Genomic DNA, 20881 nt, shown 5'->3' with positions numbered 1-20881 from the left:
CTACAGCTATGTGGTAGGGACAGGAGAAATCAGATGGACAGCCCTGTTCTTCTCAGCTCCCAGACAGTGCAGCTACACAGCTCTGCCATGCTTGACCTATTCAGCACAGGTTCCTCAGACTTACCTGGGAATTCACAAGACGAATTGTTGTCTTTTGCCCCACATCATCTTGAAAGCCCCTGACAGGAGCCCCATTGAATCGCAAGACGGCATCGTGGCTGTCTGAAAGCCAAACAGAGGGAAAACCTGTGAGCCAGCACCTGGATTTGAGTGATACCAAAGACAAGTAACATTATTCACCTGCACTTCTAATGCAACCTGGCTAATGCCTGGGTTTCAACCTAACATCTAGAAGTAGCAAGTCAGACTCTTTGGAGGAAGTTGTGGCTCAAACTTCATGATCAATACAATTTTTAAAATCTACTCTTTAAACCTACAACCCACTGTCAGGTTGGAGAGCACAACCCTAGCATTTTCTCTCCTTCCTTTTTTCAAACACTTTACCAGGAGATAGATCAATACTCAAATAATTTACCACATGGCTGGCTGCAAACTAAAAAACTAGGAAGTAGTAGAAAGCCAGTGTCCTCTCTTCCAGCCTGGAGGTTGACCAGCCCCAGAAATGTACACCAACCACAGTGGAAAGCAAAGCTGACCTTAGCCTGCCAGCATGCCTCCCACAGAAATAAAACCACTGCTGTGCCTTCAACAGACACAGCTTCTTACATGCCTTGGAATTCACTGCATTTTCCTCTGCTGGCATCACCTCTTAAGATAGCACAGCATTCCTCCAGCACCCTCCTCTGCCTTGGCACAGCCAGCCAGGCCACCCTAACGCCCTGGAGTCAGGCTGCTGCTGTGACATGCAGGGCATTTGTGCTTGTCACCCTGACATCCTGGCTTCTCCCTGCCTTGTGGCTGGATTTGGATAAGAAACCTTCCATGTGATCAGAGGGGCTGAGTTAGAGAAGCAGGGACATCTTTCCTGAATTTGCACTGAGGCCACATGATTGCAACTCACAGCTGCAGACAGGGTCTGTGAGAATTGCCAAGTTCCAGGGCAGAAGGACCTGCCTGGTGCAGAACTGGGTCTTTTTGAGATCATTTTCTTGAAAACAGGGGTGTTCTCACAAGCAATGCTGAAGGATCAGTAATCACTGGCAGCAAAGACTGATTTCTCAGCTATTTTATTCTCCTGGAGAAGTGGGTCTTCTTAAGAGCCCTTCCAAAGCACCATCCAAAACCAAGAAAGGTGATGTTTCTGGAAAAAAGTGTCTCCATGCTGAGAAGTGGCTCTGCAGTTACCACTACAGACCCTTAGCTCCACATCCTACCTTGCACCAATGCAATACAGGGTTATGATTTCCTCATATATAACTTCAGCCAGACACCAAGCATTAATATGCCCCAAGTTTGCACATTAAAAGGGTGTTTAGTGACTGCTCAGGCAGAGTAGCTGGCTTTGTCTCCAGGTGGTTGTGCTACACTTGGTATCTCTCACATCAGATTTTTCAGTGGCAATTTATAACCTTCAGTAATACCAAGAGCCCAGTAAAAAGTTGTTTACAACCCTGTGCTGCTTTGCCAGCCTCCCTTAGTTTCACTAATTGCCCATTTGATATCTTAACATGATTACACAGAACAAGTAGTTCAGGGAATAATAACTCAGCAATCCATTGTGCTCATCTACACAAATACTTCATTTTAAGCTTGTAAGATTTAGTTCCTTTTCAACAACTTCCTCCAACAAAACCATGACATTTCCTACATGAAAATACATCAGGCCAAAAGTGGGACAAAATTTACAGAAATACACTGAATGCTCTTGAATCCTTTAATATTCACCCTGCCCAGCTCAAGGCTGCAAGTGTCCAAACTCTACAGAAGCATCAGCAGAGTTAACTGCTTGAACAGAAAGGTGAAAGTTTGTGACCCAGGCATGAGGAACACAGGGTAGGGACACCAGCAGCCTCGGGCACACTACACAGTGACCTCACCAGCATCCACCCCTTGTGATCTGGAACAAACCAGTGCTTCAGTGCGGGGACGGGCTCAGAGAGCAGCTGTGGGAGCAATGAAAGGGCTTTGCCTGTCCGACGTACGTTCAGCTGTGCCGGAGCCAAAGCACAGCCCATTACACTTGGCTGCTCCCATACCCAATCCAGCGCTGCATGGACTGCATTCCAATGCTCCAGAACATCACCTCCCACTCTTGTGAGGGTCTCCTTCCAGAGGAACAAGCACTGCTGTCAGTAATGCTGGAGCCTAACACAGACAGAGCACAAGCCAGCTGTGCTGGGGAGGCTGTTCAACAGAAGGTCACTTCTGTGCAAACCTTTAGCTCTGAACTTCAAGAGGCACCCAAACAAGCTGAGACAGGTACTTGAAGGAAAAGTCAGAACTGGCTTCCCAAGTCTTGACCTATCTCTCCTCAAACACTCCTAAGAAGCAGAAACAATTACATCAACCAACTCCCACCTGCAATTTGTACCAGTAGGGAATGCTGTTCTTCATTGCATATTTCATAGCACTTTAACACACTTGCAACTGCTCAACCTCACTCTAGCTCCTGCTCGCCTGCCATGTGGACACAGAGGAGTTTGGGGGAGAACTTCTGAGCAAGTACCAGACCTAAACACTGTCTCCCATGAGGGACTATGATTCTGAAGGCTTTGCAGAAGTTTTCCATGAATGATGCATTGAAATCCATCCATCTACCTGTTTCAGAAGATGAAGGCTACCTGCAGCTTAGTGCAGGCCAAAGGGATCTGATCCAACAAACTTATGAACACACCAAAGCTTGTGAACAATTTCCACGTGAGAGAAAACTCCCAGACTTCAAAACTTCTTCAGTGAAGCTACAGTTCAGCAAAGCATGAACCTTAACTGAGGTCCAAACACCAAATAATGAAGCAAGCTGAGGGAGCTGCAGGCTCTGGAGAATTTTCTGCCTGAGCTGAAGACTGAAGAGCTGGTTTCCCCAGCATGCTCTTTTTGTAAAGACACAAAACGCTCTGGCATCAAAATATGCTTCTTTATAATCCACAGTAAAAGACCAAAGCTTTGGCATTTATTAATTAATGCATTAACCTCCAGTAAATATGGTCAGAGGAGACTGCAAAGCATCATCAAACTTTGTCCAAAAAGATAAAGCTCTGTAAAGTTTTTTGATGGTCTTCTGGGCCACTCAAATTTGGCCAACTGCCTTATGGCTCAGAATGAAGCAGTGCTACTTTTGGAAAGCCTTGAGCAAGAATTACAGAATCACTGAGGCTGGAAGGGACCTCTGAAGACTGTCTGTGTCCAGCCCTCTCTCAACACACACTGCTCAGGGCTATGTCCAGGGAGTTTTTTTCCCCTTTAGCATTTTCTTTTATTTCTGCTCTGAGAAAGTCTTCCTGTATGAAAATTTTTTTGACTATGCAATGAGCACTACACAACCCACCCCAAACCCTCTCAACAAACAAACACTTGAGGAACCAAGATTGCTCTCTGGTATCGAGTATTTGTGCGACCCTCTAGTAATGCCAATAGGATCATGAAAATCGAAAGGACTAGCTAGAATAGAGCTACCTATTACTCCCATCTCCAGCTAGACTGAAGTATTTACTGACTTTAGAAGTTTAAGGATAACATTTTAACTAATTTTAAACACCTTTTGACCACAAGAGACTTATAAGTAAGAGCATGACAGCAGGTTACTTCTATTCAGCCCAAGTTATAAAACAATGATATTTGACCTCATGCTAACAGAAAGATACCAACCTATCTCTTGTCCCAAGCGAGATGATTTCAGAGACCCTGCTGAGGATACGACAGCACAGCGACCCAGGTGTCCCACTGTTTCACTGAGGCTTTTCCCTGGCAGGTATTGATGCCATTCAGAGGTACCAAAAGGACCATCTGACCTCTGTATCATGGTCACATTGACCCTGTCACGCAGCTGGCAGAGCAACTTCTCTGGGCTGAGCTTAGCACTCCTCTTCCCGTTGTAAGTTACATTGTACTTGTTCATGGCCAGGTAGTTTTTCCTGACCTTCTGCAGCCTGGGTATGAGATTTCTGGATGAGCTGTCCTTATCCCATACCTTCACAAAGGCTGCTTTCTTGGACTTTTCAGCTGTTACAGCAGTGCTGTCTTTTACTTTGTTGGGGGCACCAAGCCACATTCTGGATATCTGCCCCAGTTCACTGGCTGCTTCATGGAAAAGGCCTTGTGATTTAACCGGGTTCCATTTCTCTGAACTCCTGTGCCCCTGCAAATCATCATTCCTGGTCTTCAAAGGATCATAGTAGCTTCTTCTTGTTTCTCTCCACAGGCAAACTGTCAGTGCTACCAGTATCACCACAAGAACACACATTAACTTTTTCAACACGTTGATGTGAACCATAGTGTACGGTGCATCCAGATGGGACACTGGAAGCTGGCCCTGGGAAAAGGAAACAGCTCAGTCAGGGCTGCAGGCACAGGCGTGTGCACAGGTAAAGTCATGGAGATCTGTGTGTGGGCAGCAGGAGGGGAGAGAGATGACAAAGGGGCAATTGTAGAATTTCAGGCTGTTTAAAGATCTCATTTCAAAGTCCACCACCTCAAACACCGAACAGGAAGACCTGAGCTGGCTATCAGCCATCACATGCTATGTAATGGTGATCTGAGGCCACTGCCACTCAAACCTTTTTTCTATTCCCTTGCACAAGTGACAGCCGAATTTAATACTGCCAGTATCATACCAGCAAGCAGGGTAAGTCTCCACTTCCCTTCATCTCCCATCCCTGACAGTAAATACCCAAATCCCAACAAATGCACTTCCAGAAATGTGTTTTTACTTGACCATAGGCTTTAACACTAATGAAGCACATAGTCAAGCACAGAACTGGAAAGGAAAAAAAAAAAAAGCTCTGAGTTCACGAGCACCAGGAACTTCACCATCCTGGTAGTTTGGTGACTCTTCAGGGAACTGCTGCAAGTCTGCAGTGGGCTGAGTGCACTCCCAACAGCAAACCTCACTGAACAGCTACTGGAAGCCAATTAAGCCCCAGTAAGGTCTGAGGCATGTTTGGGCTCATAAATGCACTTGGATGAACATTACCCCAGGCAAGTTACCCCTAGAGAAAGCAAAGCCAGACCCTGTTGTACAAGCACTGCCTTTCCTCATTTGCACTGCCTCACACTAGCAGATACCTCCAGCTCCCATCATGTCATAAAAGGGGGAATCCAACAGGAGGACTGCTCAAAAAGCAGCTCAAACTAGGCTTATTTGGGGGGGCTGGTGCACAAAACATACACTGATGCATAAACACCTCACAAGCAGCACACAGGATTGCAGAAGACAGGACAGCATTTGCTCACTTCCCTACATGGCTGCTCCAGATGTGTCCAAAAGCATGGGAACAATATGGAGACTCCAGGTGTCCTCAGGATACAAACACATGCAGATCACTGCCATTCCCACAGAGGTACAAGCTGCAACTTCCTCACTGAGGAACCTGCTGAAAGCATATAGTGCTATGCTGGGCTGCCGAGAGATTACTGAGCTACCAACACACTACCTGTGGATAAAGCAGCAGCTCTCCAACTCAAGTCATTCTTGGCTGTTGGCAGATTTCTTCAGAGGGCTTAAGCAGGATATTCCAAAACACAACAGTTCTGTGATGTGCTGAAGAGCTCAAGAAACACCTGCAAAAAAAAGGAGGAAAAAAAGAAATCCTATTAAGGAAAAACCTCAGAGTTCTAGGGATGAGCAAGTGTTGCCTCAGATAAACCCTGTGGTCCCAAAAAAGATGTTACCAAGGCCTGAAAGGACAGCAGCAAACACATGAACACCACATGAGCATTTTAAACACTTAAATTCCCATTCGAAATCGGCATCTTCCTTCTTTGTCTGAGATCTGCTCTCAGCTAGAGCAGGAACCAACTCACAGGCTGCCCGCTCTATGGTCCCACCAGAGTGACCAGATCCACTCAAGCACTGGATATACCCATAACACACTGAAGGAAATAATCTGATGCTGCTGCTTAACACAATGAACAGAGGAAAAGAAAGAAAAAGCTAACTTTTCCTAGGGAAATATCTTACTGCCCATTCTTGAGTAATTCATGCACTCTTGCAGAGAAGACTCCCTGCTTTTTTGGAACAAGACCCATGGAAAGTTGCTTTATAAAACATATCTTAATCCATAAGTCTTCACAAAATACATAAATGTGTTTTAGACTTTACAGTTTCACTCTACCAAGGAAATGCAGCAAGAGAAAGGGAGATTTGACAGTATAATCTGAGAAATCAAGAAAGTAGCTTGCTTTTACAGGAAGTCTGAGTCAATATAATGCCACATGAGCTAAATTACAAATGATATCCTTTACAGGACTAAATACTAAATTATTAAAGCATCCTAACGCTGAAAACTTATATTTTAACTTTATTAAGGAACAATATTATTTTTTCACAGAGCACTCCACGATGAAAAAGCCAACATTGCTCTACCTCCAGTTCTTAAACAACAACAACAAAAAGATCCAAGAAACACAAGTGATTCCAGCTTTTATTGGAATTACTTCCCCTGTCCTGACAGACAGTATAGCTTTTCATTTCCTTAAGTACAAATGTGCTAGAAGGGCACACTGAAGTCTTTTTGAACCAGGACAGGTACAGCAGTCTGGAGAGGGGGGGCACCAGGAGGGGATGCAGGACGCCCCTGTGCTCTGTCCTGTGAGGAGTAAGCCCAAGGTTCTCCACACTGTTTATGGTTCCTCTCCTGCTGCGGTCTCCGCCAGACTCTCACTGCTGCCTCCTGCCATCCCCTCCGCAGCTGGGGACCCCGTAGGGACAACTCACTCGGGGCCTGCCTGGTGCTGTGGAGAACAGAAAGCACCACGTGAAAGCAGCTGACTGCAAAGCCATTTGCTGATGGGGAAAGCACCGCTGAGTCAGCCTCCGTGCTGTCAGGGCTCTGCTGAGCCACACACAGACAGCAACGCTTTCCAAATCGAGAGCAACACCAAAACAGAGCTGTCCAGTGTCAGCTTAGTACAAAACTCTGAGACACGCTTCGTGCAGCCCCCAGCCTGACCTTATTCACACTGTATCCCTTTGTAAGGGGCAAAGATCTGGCTTCCAGAAAACTCAACTAAGACCTTCCGTGCAGGGAGGACAGAGCCTCAAGTCTGTCTGGAGGTGCTCAGCAGCCTACCACCCTGCAGAGCAGAGCTCTTTGCTCCAGGCCCTGCACAACTCTGCTCTGCTTTTGACTTCAAAAAAGTCTTCTGAGGGGTTCCCAGGTGGAGGTGATGGCAGGCACATCTCAGTAACCATCAGCTTTTGCTTCTCACACTTGAATCATATAGAAAGGTGGCAGGTTCATTACAGTGAAACAACTTTACAGCTCTCTGCAAGTTCCTGCTGGGACACTCCTCCTGGTGCTGCACAGCACAGGATGCCTAGCAAGTCACACCACCTCCTCTCCTTTCCAGGCCACTCAAAGGCACCTGGAAAACTTGCCTTCTGCACAAATTATCCCCAACTTTGACTGTACATGCCACTGCAGTGTGAACAGTTATTTTGCTTTGATTTGTGAGCTGGCAAAGTAGACTCTGCAAGCATGTTTTAGCAGAGCCACAACACTTCAAGAAACCTTCTGTTCCCCATGGATTCTTTGCAATTCAGCTTAATTATAACTAGTACTTCACATGATAGGATTTTATTTTCTCTGCACAAGCAGTGCCTAAGATGGGGTCCCTCTCAAGCATTCTGCCACCAAACCTCTTTTGTGGCAAAGGAAAGCATCTGCTCTTCCTGGCAAAGTATCATAGCCTACAAGTGGCCGCTTGTGTGTACTTCTGTCTGGCAGTGGTCAGTACAAATGTACTTTTCCAAAGATGATGGAAGCTTGCCACCTACACAAAACACAAGGTACCAGCTAGGAGTATGAAGAAAGAAAAGACAAAAAAAAAAAAAATCCCCCAAACCTAGAAAAATACTTAAAACAAACAGCTGTCTCCTTGAAACCCAGAACCTGACACAGCTGTAGGGTCGAGCACTGGCTGGCAGGCTAAGCCCACACAGCAAGTCCTCTGAGGGTAAATTAATCCTGTGCAGAGAACAAGTAAAGATGTGATATCTTCAAGGCAGTCAGGGAACTACATTCTGTCCACACACCCTTATACTTAACCTTTATTGTCCAATTCTCTTGCTGGTCTCAGGTCTAACCAGCAAAGTACACAACAGTGTGAAAAGTCCTGCTGCGTCTGGCATTCCACAGGCTGCTGTCTGTCCAGGGAGCTGCAGCCAGCAACGCCACGACACAGAACACCCAGCAATCCCAATTTCCACATCCCACAGCAGATTAACCCTAAAAATGCTACCAAGTGTCCTCATCTCAAACAGCCCTTACCTGTCTCCTATAGTGTCTGACAGCCGGTACACAGACAAACCACACGAGTATGGACAAAGGTATGAACGGTTCTTCCAGGAAATGCAACCAGCTTTGCAAAAGTTGTGTCATCAGCTGTACCAATGCCAATCCTCTGCCCATGTTTAATTGGTTCTTGAAACCACTCACATTACCCTAACAGCCCAAGGCAATGAACTCTACAATTGCACACAGTGCACAGACAACCCGTCCTCTCTGTGCTTTTTCAGGCTCTGTCCCACTTGTTCCAACTCCTCCTTGCACAGCAGCTTTTCCATACTTCAGATGCTCTCGGTCAACTTCCCCAGCACCGTCAGCAGGGCGTGACATCCCTCAAGGCAGGCACAGCGGCCACCCCCGCTGAACACGCTCACGCCACATGGTCCAGCAGCAACACAATAGTGGGGCTGATTTGTACTCCTTATGAAACTTCCTCCCTTTATTTCCCTTCCTGACCACTTCTGAGCCCTGATCTCTACACAGTCTGCAATGACTTCAGGTTATTTTGCAAGCAGCACTGACTCACCGAGAGCTGACCCTAGTGCAGGGCAGGAATAAATACATCTGAAAGAGCTGTATCTTACCTCTGCTAGCAGAGGATTCCTTTGTCCCTGTGCTACCCAGCCACCCAGAATCACCAGAACCCTCTGCAGCTGCTCGGTGTTTCCCCTGGTCCCAGCAGCCACTCTGGAGATAAAGCCAGCCAAGCTCAGAACTCAGCCCTTCTCTCCTCTGCAGATCCGTTACCACTATTCAAGAGTGGGGATCCCAGAAAATCCCTGAGGGACTTCTGTGATGTTGTGAAACCTGACCGCTTGCTTTTCAACCTGCTAGGCAGCCACCAATCCACAACAGGAACAGTCTCATCCCATGACATCTTATAGTGACTTTTTCTGAGGCTACTGGTGAGCAATCTCACCAAAACCTTGAAAATTCAAAGTCTCCCTCTCTCCATGTTCACAAACTTCTGAAAGTGAGAGAAGAGGAAATACGCAGATAGATTTGAAATGTGACCCTTCTTCATTAGTTCTTACATATTCTACAGGTGTTAGTTACTTTTATTATGTTTACTGGTCTGAAGAAATGGACCCTACTAGAGTCCCTCTGAAACATAACCATGCCAAACAACACCTCAAATTAAACTTAAATGATGATTTGAGAAATACAACCCCTGGGGAGGGGCATATGCAGGAATCACATCCACCTGGTCTACCATGCCTCTCCTTGGTACTGCCATTCATACATTAGCATCATTCAGCTGCAGTTTTCTTCTCTCTGATGGATGCACAAAAGCTTTTTACTTTAGCAAGTTGTTCCTCAATCTTTTTTTTTTTTAGATAATGTGATAACTATTTCATATTTAAACTCAGAGCATTTACATTTCTTTCCAGATTTCCTTCATTTATGCATTTCCATCTGCACCCAGAATTATGCCATGCCTGCCCACAAAGTAGGAAAGCTTTGTTCCCAGCTTTGCTGGTGTATTTTTGAATGTTTTTATGCTGCCCTATATGAACATTTTATACTTAACTACACCTTTCTGTTCTTTTTTTTTTGTACATTCTCAATGTACAAAACCCTTTCCTCCACCCAGCACCCTCTGCAAACCATCTCTGAAAAGAGCAGTGGTAGGTACCAGATGCTGAATGAGTTCCGATATAAGTGTGTGGAAAAGAGGAAAGACATGGAAGTGTAGGGCAGGAATTTTTCTGTTCAAAATAACATACTCAAGGAAACCTAAGAAGAGAAAAAATTTGGATTCAAAAAGTAACCTCAAAACCATATCTGCTCTTAAAATTCCCTATTCCTGTCCTGAGGAAAAAAATAGATATCAAGACCCTTAACAGTATTAAACAAACTATGCTCATGCCATTTTGCAAATGAAGAAGCTCCACTTTCCACATGCTTGATACACCAAATGAAAGGTGATAAAACGTTTTCCAAGCTAAAGGTCTGTCCATCTGGAGCCAAGTTTCAGATCTCTCTGATACCTTATTTAGCCCAGCCTGTTACTTCAACTGTGTGTATCATGATTTTGTAAATATATAAGCAGGGAAGGCTTGCTTCTAGCAATTCTTGGTTTCATTCCAAAATATCACTGTGTGTGAAAATAAAACATCTGTTGAGCCATACATTTAGGCATTTCCAATGCCACCAAACAGAACATAACAGAAAGGGGAGAATGAGGAAACTTTACATAGAGATTTGAGGGGAAAAAAAGCATTTTACATGAGAAACATGGTTAAATTTCAGGTGACACATTAGGGAACTACACAGATCCCTTGCAATGAAATAGATCATTCCATTAGTCCTGCCTCCATTAAAAATCTCTGCATGTGCCTGTGAAAATATGCTGCTGTCACAGCTGAAAAAAAATCTTCCCAGGAGAACAGGAGAGGCAGATTCTGGGGGGAGGCACAGGGGAAAGCTTAAGCATGTGTTTCATTTTGGTTTTACATGTCAACAAACACTGGGATTTAATATAAGTCAGAAGCCTTCATTTCTGGCTGTGGCAGGCCTTTATTCCTGCTCTTTTCTACGTGCCATACTGGTTTTGGAGGGTGGCTCTGCCTAGCAGCACTCTGCCTCCCCCTCTGCCCTCATTAAAAGGCAGCAGCTTTGCTTTCACTCCCCACACAGGCTTTGCCAGGCACCTGCAGAACCACAGTCACCACCAGCCACTGAGAACCAAGGCGAGAGGTGACCTGCACTGCTGTGGCTTCCCACCCCTAGCTGCTGCCATCCCAGCAGGATGCCACCACAGCTCTGGCCCTGGACCAGCCCACATCAGGCACAGTCTGAAGTGAAGTGAATGTTTGGAGCTGCTGGAGCTCAGCTCTAATAAAGCACCTGACATTAACAAGTATGACATATGGGATGACAAACCCACTCCACTTGTGCTATGATCAGATGACAGTAATCTTGATGTTTATGGGGGAATCCACTGAAACCATTCTTAATACATACTGCTGTGCTCTAAATAAGTATTTAAACCCTTCTTTTAATAATTCCTAATGGGTATTTTGTACGGACCTAGTACCTTAACCATGGTGTACATGTATTTGAGTTTTACCATGTAAGTATTCTAAATAACAATAATATTACTATTTATAAGTTAAAACTGCTTTCTGAGTCACAGGATATCAGATTTATCAGTGCTTCATCTAACTAGAAGTTTACATTTTAGTCTTGCTAAAGAGGGTGCTTTTAGTGTCTCATAACATGGACTCCAGTTATGAAATACACTGAGCTAATTAATGAGTGAATGCAGTGGACCATGCTTAGCATCCTGTTTGGTGGGTTACTTGCCCAGAGGGATAGCATGTTTATGAACTCCAGAACAGGATCAAGCCCTCAGCTGGTGGGAGCAGCACTTCTCCCTTACTAAATGCCACCTCCTACCCCACAGACAGACACCTGCTGAATATTCCTTGTAAACAGCACTGGACAGGAAAGAGACCCCATCTGCATGGGGTGTCTGCGTGCCCCAGGCCAGCCCTGTGCTCTTGCCACACACTCCCACTTGGATGCAGTCAGCCAGATAGCCACCATGGCAGCTCCCAGTGCAGCTCAACACAGAAGCCATTTCCCAATGGGCACATGTCCATGGGAGTCTTGCTCAGCAAGATACCTGGAGACCCCTCTTGGTAAAAAACCTTTTCCATTTCTAAAACTGCCAGTTTCACATTCAGTTGGAGAAAGACGTACATGCATGAACAGTAGCAATTCCCGAAAATGCTGCTGCTTCTCCTGTATCCACAGCCCCAGTGTCAGGGCTTTACAAGTGAGGCTTTCATCATCAGTCAGCTTTATCACAGCCATTCCCACATGGAAGCCAGCAGTAAAAATCCCCCAACCCTGCCCTACTTTAAAGACCAGGATGCAATCGCTCACTTATGACTACTTTACATGGAACATTACACCTTTAAATCATTCCTCCCCAAGCATATGTTTCTCTACAATGTTCATCCTTCAAAATGAAAGGGGGAAGCTTCTTTATTTTAAATTAACAGCATGTGGCAGGTCAACGCTTTAACGCCTCTGCAAATATCACTGCACACCGGGACATGTAATTGATGTTCCATGGCCCCAGGACAATAAAACTCCCTGTGTGCCAGCTGCAGAGACACTACCCTTCAGGATACTATGCCTGACACCAGCCCTTTGCAGGTGAGGACAACGTTCTTGTGTCTCAAGGACAATGCAGTAACTCCTCACAACTTGCGCAAAGAAGAATCTAATTCAATTTAACCTAAGACCTCATCTTTCACTAAGTGAAATAAACTTGCACTAGTCTGGATCTACCATTGCTGGTTTTCAGTCCAATAGCACTACCAAGATTTATTTTTCTCTACATATCCAGAGTTCATCCCTGTTGAGGATGGCAGGGCTGGCACTCAACAGCAGTGTTCTACCACACCAGCTTCACTGGAAGAAAGGAGTAAAGTGTCAGTTCTGGCCATTGACTTCAGAAAGTCCTACTCAAACTACTCTATGTTAAGCAAAACACATCCTGCATTACATTTAAAATAAATTGGTTTTCACTAAGAAGTTCATATTTTATAATGCAAAGACATATACAGCTGTGAAGACTGTTTATCAAAAAGCATCAGGTGCTGAAAAAAAAGGCAGGTCCTGTTGGCAATTAAGAGAGCACTAGAAAGGACACCCACTAGAACCCAAAGCAAATAATTAACATGTAACAAGCAGTTCAATTATTTATCCAGTATAAATCAAAGTAGTTCCTTCCTATGCAAGGAATTTTAGGCATGGAGTACAAATGGAAACTTCAAAATTAGCATTAACTATTTTGTCTCTGATAGAAAAAGAGGCAGAGAAAAAAAGAAGTGTTATGACAATCAGATGTTTTTACACTATTCAAAACCACTTGGTTTTGGTCTCCATAGCCACAGCAATAGGAAAGCTTAATTGATACCACTTCTGCCATGCATCACCATTTCTACTGGTTAAACTGAGAGTGAAACGACCAGAGGAAAGCCAGGGATAACTCAACACAAGCTGGTGAGAAAGGCCAGGTCCAAGCTCAGTGTCAGGCTGCAGCAGAGCAGCCAAGGCAGCAGATACACAGGAATCAATATACCCCAAGGTCCTGGATATTGCTCACTGTTGAAGCAGTGGCCAGGTTCTCAAAAGTCAGAATATCTGCAGTAGCAGATGCCAAGTATGTTTTGCCAAGGGGTGTCAGCAATTCACATCCTCACACAGTGAGCTCTTGAGGTGCCTGAACTTCAGTAATAATAGCAAATGATGCCCTGTTTATCAAACACATTCATCTGGGAACACTATCCCCTTGTATTGGCATTTCAAATACATCTACTGTCAATAAGCCCACAAAAATAGTTTTAGGGAAGCGACCTTGCCTAAATACAACTCAGTTTTATAAATCATAGGCAATATAAATGTAATGCACAAATCCAGGTGCCTAGACATATTCAAAGACATTTAAAGAGCTTAAGACACACCTCCACCCTCAAAGTTTTGCACACGTATTTAGAACAGAAAACATTAATGCAACTTTCCTGAGAAAGTCTGCATTTGAAACCTCCTTGCTATTTTCTTCCCTCAGCATCCATCCAAATGGTTTGGAAAGGGAAGCAGGTTCAGCAGTACCTCCTACCCAAACCCAAGATTATGTCCTCTGTTTAAGGATCCGGCATGGAGAACACTTTGCTGGAACAAACAGGTGCCTCTCTGATGTGCAATGCTCACTCTTTGGTGGGATGGAGGACTGGCAAAGCCTAGCACCCCCTCCAGCTGTAAGCTCCCAAACAGAGCATGCCACCTATCTGGCAGCTCCATGGTGCCACATACAACACAGCCAAAGAAGTCCCTTTTTCTTCCCTACTTACACACCCTGACAGCATCCCAGCGATGAATCAGTGTTGCTGTGGGCATGGCATGAATTAACCTGAAACACAACAAGCCTACACAGTTGCTGGAGGGAGGAAAACACCATGCTTGAAACACATGTAAAGGTTACTGGGGTTCTGAGAGGTCAAGAAGGCAATAAAGGCCATGTTAATGTCTTTTATCACCTCCTCCCAGTGTTTTTAGCCTGCTTTCTTCCCCATCAGAAAATCAGGCATAAAGCCTGGAAAGCACTACCCAGCTCCTGCTCCCAAACACATCATTCACTTCCTACAGTCGGCACTTCAGAACCAAGTCTGGCAGCAGAGCTTGCAGATGACAAGTGGATGGATCTGTTATGGATCTGAACCACATCCCCACTCCTTGAAGCAGGCAGCTTTCTGCCCTCTGGTATTTAAGACATTTCATGTACATGGGACTTTGTGCCTTCCCTATGAAGGATGCCAACCCATTGTGCCATCCCTGTGGATGAGCAGACAGGAGTAACTTGGTCACTACCCACAGCAGCAGCAGTTCTTGAAATCTGCAGGATTATTGCTTTCCCAGGGTGGCACGAATGGCAGCCATTCTTCCCCAGGTATGCACAGTGCCAGGGAGAAGCACAGCCACAGTCAGTCCCCTGCTGTTCTCCTGGGCCCCACACACCCACAAGAGGCTCTGAAGTGCTGTGGACACACAAGTGCAGCCAGCACGGCCTGAGCCTGAGCCTGGCACCAGCACCATGGCCAGGCAGCTGAGTGTGCAGGGGGTACAGAACACAGGGCAGGAAGCCTGAGAAAGCAGGGGAAAAGGGAAAAAAGGGAGACTAACAATGAGCCTCAGCACAAATGCGTTTTTCATCAAAGCCAGGTAACAACTTGCAGCATGGAGGGAGAGATCTAGACAGATAATTCCAACAAAAGCATAAGTTACTCCCTAAAGCAGTAAAGGAGGCACCAGACGTTTTTGTATCTCCTCCATTCAATATTGGCTCTCATACTGCCAATGTACAACATGTTTCTCAGTCTTAGAAAGCGGTTGTAAGACTTAAAAAAGCTCTCTGAGCCTCCCAGAGCAATGAAAGGTCCTCATCTACTCACACAACCAGCCAGCCTTTTGCTGCAAGGATGGATGAGATATGAGAGGAAGGATGATACATGGAGGAATGGCAGGAAGATGTTATTGCCAAGGGCTGCTCCTGCTCACAAGCACACACAGCTCCTTCTTGCCACCCAGTGCCACCTGGCCACATAGACACCAGACTTCCTCCTTCACAAAGGGAACTCTCCCAGACACAGAAGTCAGGCATCTGTCATGCCTAGAATGGATGCACCCCTGTGCAGACAAGGAGCCTGCAGAAATCCAGCAGAGATGTTCCACAGGCTGGTGGTGGCTGCCAGCTGTGGGGGGTGACTCACAGGACACCATGCCTAACTGCTTTAGAGCAAGAGCTGGGTGTTTCCAACAGCAGTGATCTCACTCAGTGCCACAACATCCACAGTGTTCCAGACTGGGAGAGGATCTGATGTCACCTCTAGCACAAGGCCATTTCTTCTTGCTGCTCAACAACCAATCCAAGCCCAAAGTGGAAAAGCACCAAGCTTAAAGTTCACTCAACATTAAACAAGGCTGACTTTTGATCCAGCTCAGACCAAGTTTTAGGTTAAAAGTTACTCATTCATTTTATTTAAACAAATCTGCCTATCTTTACTCCAGTACATTTCTAAGGGACAAATTTTTAAGCACTTCAGATGGGAATGCCACCACAGTCTCATGGGAGCTGATCTTAGGTGACCCTTCATCTTCCCTTTCCTTCCTTTCCTGCCAAAAGAATCCTTAACAGCAATGAACCCTGCTCTCCTCTCCACAAACTCCCCTCCAGGTTAACAGGATGGGAGGTTGGCTGCTACCATACTGTGTTTTAAGCTTGCACAAGCATCTGAAGATACAAAGTCCTGGATATCTCCTGACAACAGGCACACAATTTCCCCCCCATTCTGTCATACCAGTATCCCCTGAGGCTAAACTGGCAGAGAACCATCAAGCCCTGGGTATGCTGGTTAGAATAACATGTAGGAAGAGACACAGCACTTTAATATTAAAGCAAAGAAAAACAGCAGAGCAGCCCAGCAAAGTTGTCTTAAACTATTTTAGTATTTTTAATTTGCATTTCACTGGTCTTTTTGTTTGTGGTTTTTGGTTTGGGGTTTTTTTTCTAATTATTTTTAAGAATCAGGCCAGTTCAGCTAAGGTGGTTCTGTTCCACTGAAACACGTATTCTCTCTCGGATTTATAACAAATACATGTACTTATATATTTACGTACATATCCTCATCTATTTTTGAGTTAAGTAATAATGCATTCATAATACAGTGATATTTCAGAAATAAAAGCTTTTTCATAAGCTGTCCAACATGCACGTAGGCCAGAGTTGTACGTTGTCAAGGGAAATTACTTTTACATGGCGTTAGCTCTGAATTTTTCTTCCTCACTCTAAAGTAACAAATATAGAAATCACTAGTTAAAATGCATCAGCCTGATGAATATTTTCTGAAGTCTGCCAGAACAGCAATTTAAGGGGTTTTTTCCCCAAAGTACAAGGCTAAAAATTATAAGCCTACCCCAGTTCACAGGTTCTTTATCTTCTCTGGATCTCTGCACGGCATTACCTGTAGGCATTTCAAGGAGGGGAAGCACCAGTACTTCAGAAACTTGCAGCAAACCTCCTATGCCATTTTCGGGAGGTCTTTAAAAGCTGACTGAACATCAGAGCTCTTCCAGAGGTCTCGGAAGATTATGGCCCAAAGAGGTGAAAAATCATTTGTGTGAGAGCAGGGGAGCAGAGCAGAAATTCCCCACACACTCGTCTGGAGGTGCTGGCTCCCTCCCCCATAGCCTTTGACGTGGCCAAGGCGCTGCTGCTGCTGCCAGGGCAGATAAAAGCCCCGTGCTCTGCTCTGCCTGATCCCACAGAGCAGCAGCGCTGGTGCTGAGCGCCCGTCACCAACCGCAGTGGTTCGTGCAAGAGCTGTGCTCAGAGCCCAGGGATGCACAGCGCTGCGTGGAGCAGGGGAGGGAGGCTGGAGGTGGGTATGTGTGCTACCCACGAGGAACTGGGTGCTTTCCTACTGTGTCTGCACCTCCAGGACTCTCCTCTTCCTCCTGGGAAATCTGCCCTAAGGCCCCTCGCACCCCTTCCAGCATCCACACAGCACAAGGAGATGCCCTAATTTCTGTGGCCTTTTCCCACAGTGCAGCAGCAGGAAGCTGCCTTCCTGCCTTGGTGAGATCCCACTGCCAGGTCTCCTCCCACCCTCCACTAACCTTCCTTCTTGGAAGTCCTTTCCTTATTTTCAGTTTTGGTCAGGTTTTCCCCTCCATCTCTCCCAGATCCACTGCATGCAGTGCTTGTCCTGGGCTCATATCCTCTGCTCACCCAGGTATTTCAGAGCTCATGTACAAGTCCCACAAAATGTTTCAAGTGCAAAGCAGTGTCTGAGATGAGTATCACTTGCCACAGGACCTCACAGAGAGGAGAAGCCACAAGTACACAGAAACAGGCTGCTGCCACCAGAGCAGCTGCAGAGTCACATACACCAAAACCCAGCTCCTGACAGAGCTGCCCCAGACTGAGCACTGGTGGGACTCTCTCTAAAGTATACATGAAACCACAGCCAAAACTAGCACATGGGTTCACACTGCACTTCAGCAAAAGCAGAATTAGTTGCTCTGTTCATCTTACACAACACCATTACATGTGCATCATCCCATTATCCTGAAGGGAAACTATTCTAGTACATGGTCGAAGGCTTTGCTTCTGGTGTCCACTTACCTGGACACCCAACTTGGAAAACCACTCCTAAACCTGAACACAACACACCAAAGTGCATCCCTATCCTCTCCTCTGCCTCTGAACATCTATGCCCAACACACAACAAACCCTCTTCTCCAACAGGCAGGCTCTACCCCTTTCTAAAGCAGGAAGGGGTGAGAGGCTCCCATACAGCCACAGGGAGCACTGAGGCATGTAGGGCGGTGTGTGCCTGTTTTTGGTTTTACTTCCCTATTTCACATGTGCCCAAAGGAAGAAAGGGAAGTCCCTTTTCCACTTCAGATATTAACATGTAAAACAGTGTAACTGGCAAGAGGGTGGCCAGAGATACAGATATTACAGACCAAATATATCACTTTGCTGGTTTTCAAATATCCATCTCTTCCAGCAGCCTTGCCATCTTGCAAGCCAGGCCTAACCAGGCTGCCTAGTCTGAAACCAGACTTAGTCACAGAGCGCTGGGTTTGACTGTTCAGCAGGAAGACTTTTGAGCGTTTCAAAAGGGGATCAAGATTTTGTTCTGGCACAAAAGGAAGGTGACTCTTCAGTGCTACCAGTGCTCATTAAGAGAAGGAATATCACCACACTAAAGGTCTATCTGAGCTTGAAAGATGAGTTTGGCCTTGGGTTTCAGCTGTCCCAAAGGCAGGCACCCAGTCAAGGCCAACAGTCCCAGTCCCTGCTGCCTATCTGTGCCTTGCATATGCACGTGGATTTGCCCTGTGCTGCCAAAGCCTCAGAGAGGAAGGCTCCCATGTCCACATGGGATCCAGCTATTTCACCAGCTCTCCTGGCATCACATCCCAAGTCACATCTTTTTCCAGCGAGGAGAGGATTTCCACAGAGGAACAAGGAAGAAAAACAGAACTAAAAACCCCTTGTTTCTGTGCAACAACCAAAACCAAGAAGTTTTGCAGCAGAAGAGCTCCATGGCTGACCTGCTTCTTTAATCCTTTATTCTCCACCCAATCCCACCTAACCAGAAATCAAGCTGTCTCCAGTGTAGTTTTCTTCCTTCCCCATGAAAAGAGCAGCTGCCAGAGATGTCCAAGGCAATGGGCCATGCTTTTTCTTTTCCACTCACCTACCTCCTGCCAATGCTCCCCAGGCTCCATACAGCTGTCTTGACCTCTGTGCAGATTTTGGCTGCTCTCTGCCCTCTTTGGGACTGGAAGTTCAGCAGACGCCAGGCAGGCAAGCTGCTGGAACTCCACCACCCATGCCCAAGCATTACAGTTTGCAATGCTAAAGGTAACACAACTCTGGGAGAGAGAAGTGTTGCTCAGCCAGAAAGTAAGAAAGGGTGGTGCATTTTCCATATTAAAGATCAGGTTTTAAGTGGAGGAGAGGACATTAGCATGTTTCCAGCAGAAGAGCTCTGTAAAGAGCAACAGCTGGCACTCTTGATGCCAGCAAGTTAAACATTTACAGAAGCAGCTGTACAATGAGGTCCTCCCAAACCTTCTTCATGCGTGAAAACAGCCATAAACCCAATACTTACATTTGCAGTTGCCTCTAAAAATGCTTTCTACCAAGTTAGCTTTCCCATGCATGAGAGAAAAATGGAGGCTCCAGCACCAGCAATAGTCACTGCAATGGCTCACATGATACTCATCATCCCGGAGGGCAACAGCCAAAGGACTGCAGTGCTGTGATAAGGGGCAGGATGCCAGTGGGGAAGAGTGGTAGGGAAAGTAGTGGCACCACCAACAAAAGCACTTCAGGCATGATCAGCAGAGGTCAGCTGTGTAAGTAGGCAGCTAATTACTCTAACCTAGAGCCAAAGGCAATGTCCCCAAAGGGTTTCACAGAAAGCCCTTACCAAAATGAGCCCCAGTACACATCTCATATTTATTTTATGCAAGTCATAATAAACACTGGATATCAGACTCTTATCTCTGGTGCACAACCAATACGCATCAGCTTCTACAAGGGCTCCCACAAGAAGCAGAATATATGTTTTATTTCACTTTAAAGAGAAATACAGGATAGTTGCTAAGGGAGTATCAGGGAACCCTCCGTGTTTTCTTTACCATCCTCCCAACTCTGCATGTAACATGAGACAGCCTCAGTGCAAACAGCAGTGCCTCAATGTCTGTGGCCCTGTCACATTGACAGCAGCCTTGCTCTTGCTGCAGACATGTGTAAGCGAAAAAGGGGGCAGGGAAAAAAAAATAGGAAGATCCATGATCATCACCTTCATCTCCAGGTTCCTTTGCTGTCCACAGAGGTTCCTGTCAATCCCTTCCAGGCAGCAGCAGATTGCCACATAAGATCTGTAGGAGATGCCACTGCAGGCAGCACATCAGTGCTCTCCATGCAATTCTTCATGCTCCCATGTCCCCCTCTAGCCTAGGAAAGAAATTAAGGTGAAGACGTTAGACAGCCACATCAGACTGGTCAGAAACACTGGACAGGAGACTACAGCCACCAGCTGGGACCACACAGCAAATCAGCAGTGGCACAGAAACACCCAGAGCATGCAGAGAGTGCTGTGTCCACACTGTGTGTCCTGGATAAGGCCAACAATCAAGCTGGTGACATCTTGAAACATTACTTGAGTAAAACAGCACATAGAGCCTTGTTTTGAAGACAAAATCTGCTGGTGAACACCTGCTGGCTGCAGAACTCGCCAGAGTCTAATGGCAGGAGCCAGGGTGAGTTGGTAATGCTGACATCAGGGCAGAAGAACTCACCCTTTTGTGTTGGAGGATGGTTCTAAGGAGATCTTAAGAATGCAGCCTGTACAAAAATATGTGCAAAGCCCTTCAAGGAT

General features: G+C 45.9%; 1 protein-coding gene across 6 annotated transcripts in view; it reads right to left on the bottom strand.

Annotated features, from left to right (window-relative positions):
- Positions 1 to 20881, bottom strand: part of ST6GAL1 (ST6 beta-galactoside alpha-2,6-sialyltransferase 1) — a 44509-nt gene that overhangs the window by 9676 nt on the left and 13952 nt on the right. For 2 of the 6 annotated variants that reach the window (XM_042041820.1, XM_042041821.1), the window contains exons 2-5: positions 20303 to 20457; positions 5550 to 5676; positions 3766 to 4429; positions 125 to 222 (exon numbers count right to left, since the gene is read on the bottom strand). In XM_042041820.1, coding sequence (XP_041897754.1) covers positions 125 to 222; positions 3766 to 4390 — 723 coding nt within the window. In that variant the 5' untranslated portion in view covers positions 4391 to 4429; positions 5550 to 5676; positions 20303 to 20457. Of the gene's footprint in view, positions 1 to 124; positions 223 to 3765; positions 4430 to 5549; positions 5677 to 8387; positions 8493 to 16942; positions 17046 to 19193; positions 19404 to 20302; positions 20458 to 20881 lie in introns of those variants that run through there. The other 4 variants (XM_042041825.1, XM_042041824.1, XM_042041822.1 and 1 more) reach the window with 4 other exon arrangements.

Source organism: Corvus kubaryi, unplaced genomic scaffold, assembly GCF_017639235.1.
Source record: "Corvus kubaryi isolate FWS band 111438036 unplaced genomic scaffold, C.kubaryi_AGA036_p1.0 37397, whole genome shotgun sequence".
Taxonomy (NCBI): domain Eukaryota; kingdom Metazoa; phylum Chordata; class Aves; order Passeriformes; family Corvidae; genus Corvus; species Corvus kubaryi.
This window is presented reverse-complemented; position numbering and strand designations above follow the sequence as displayed.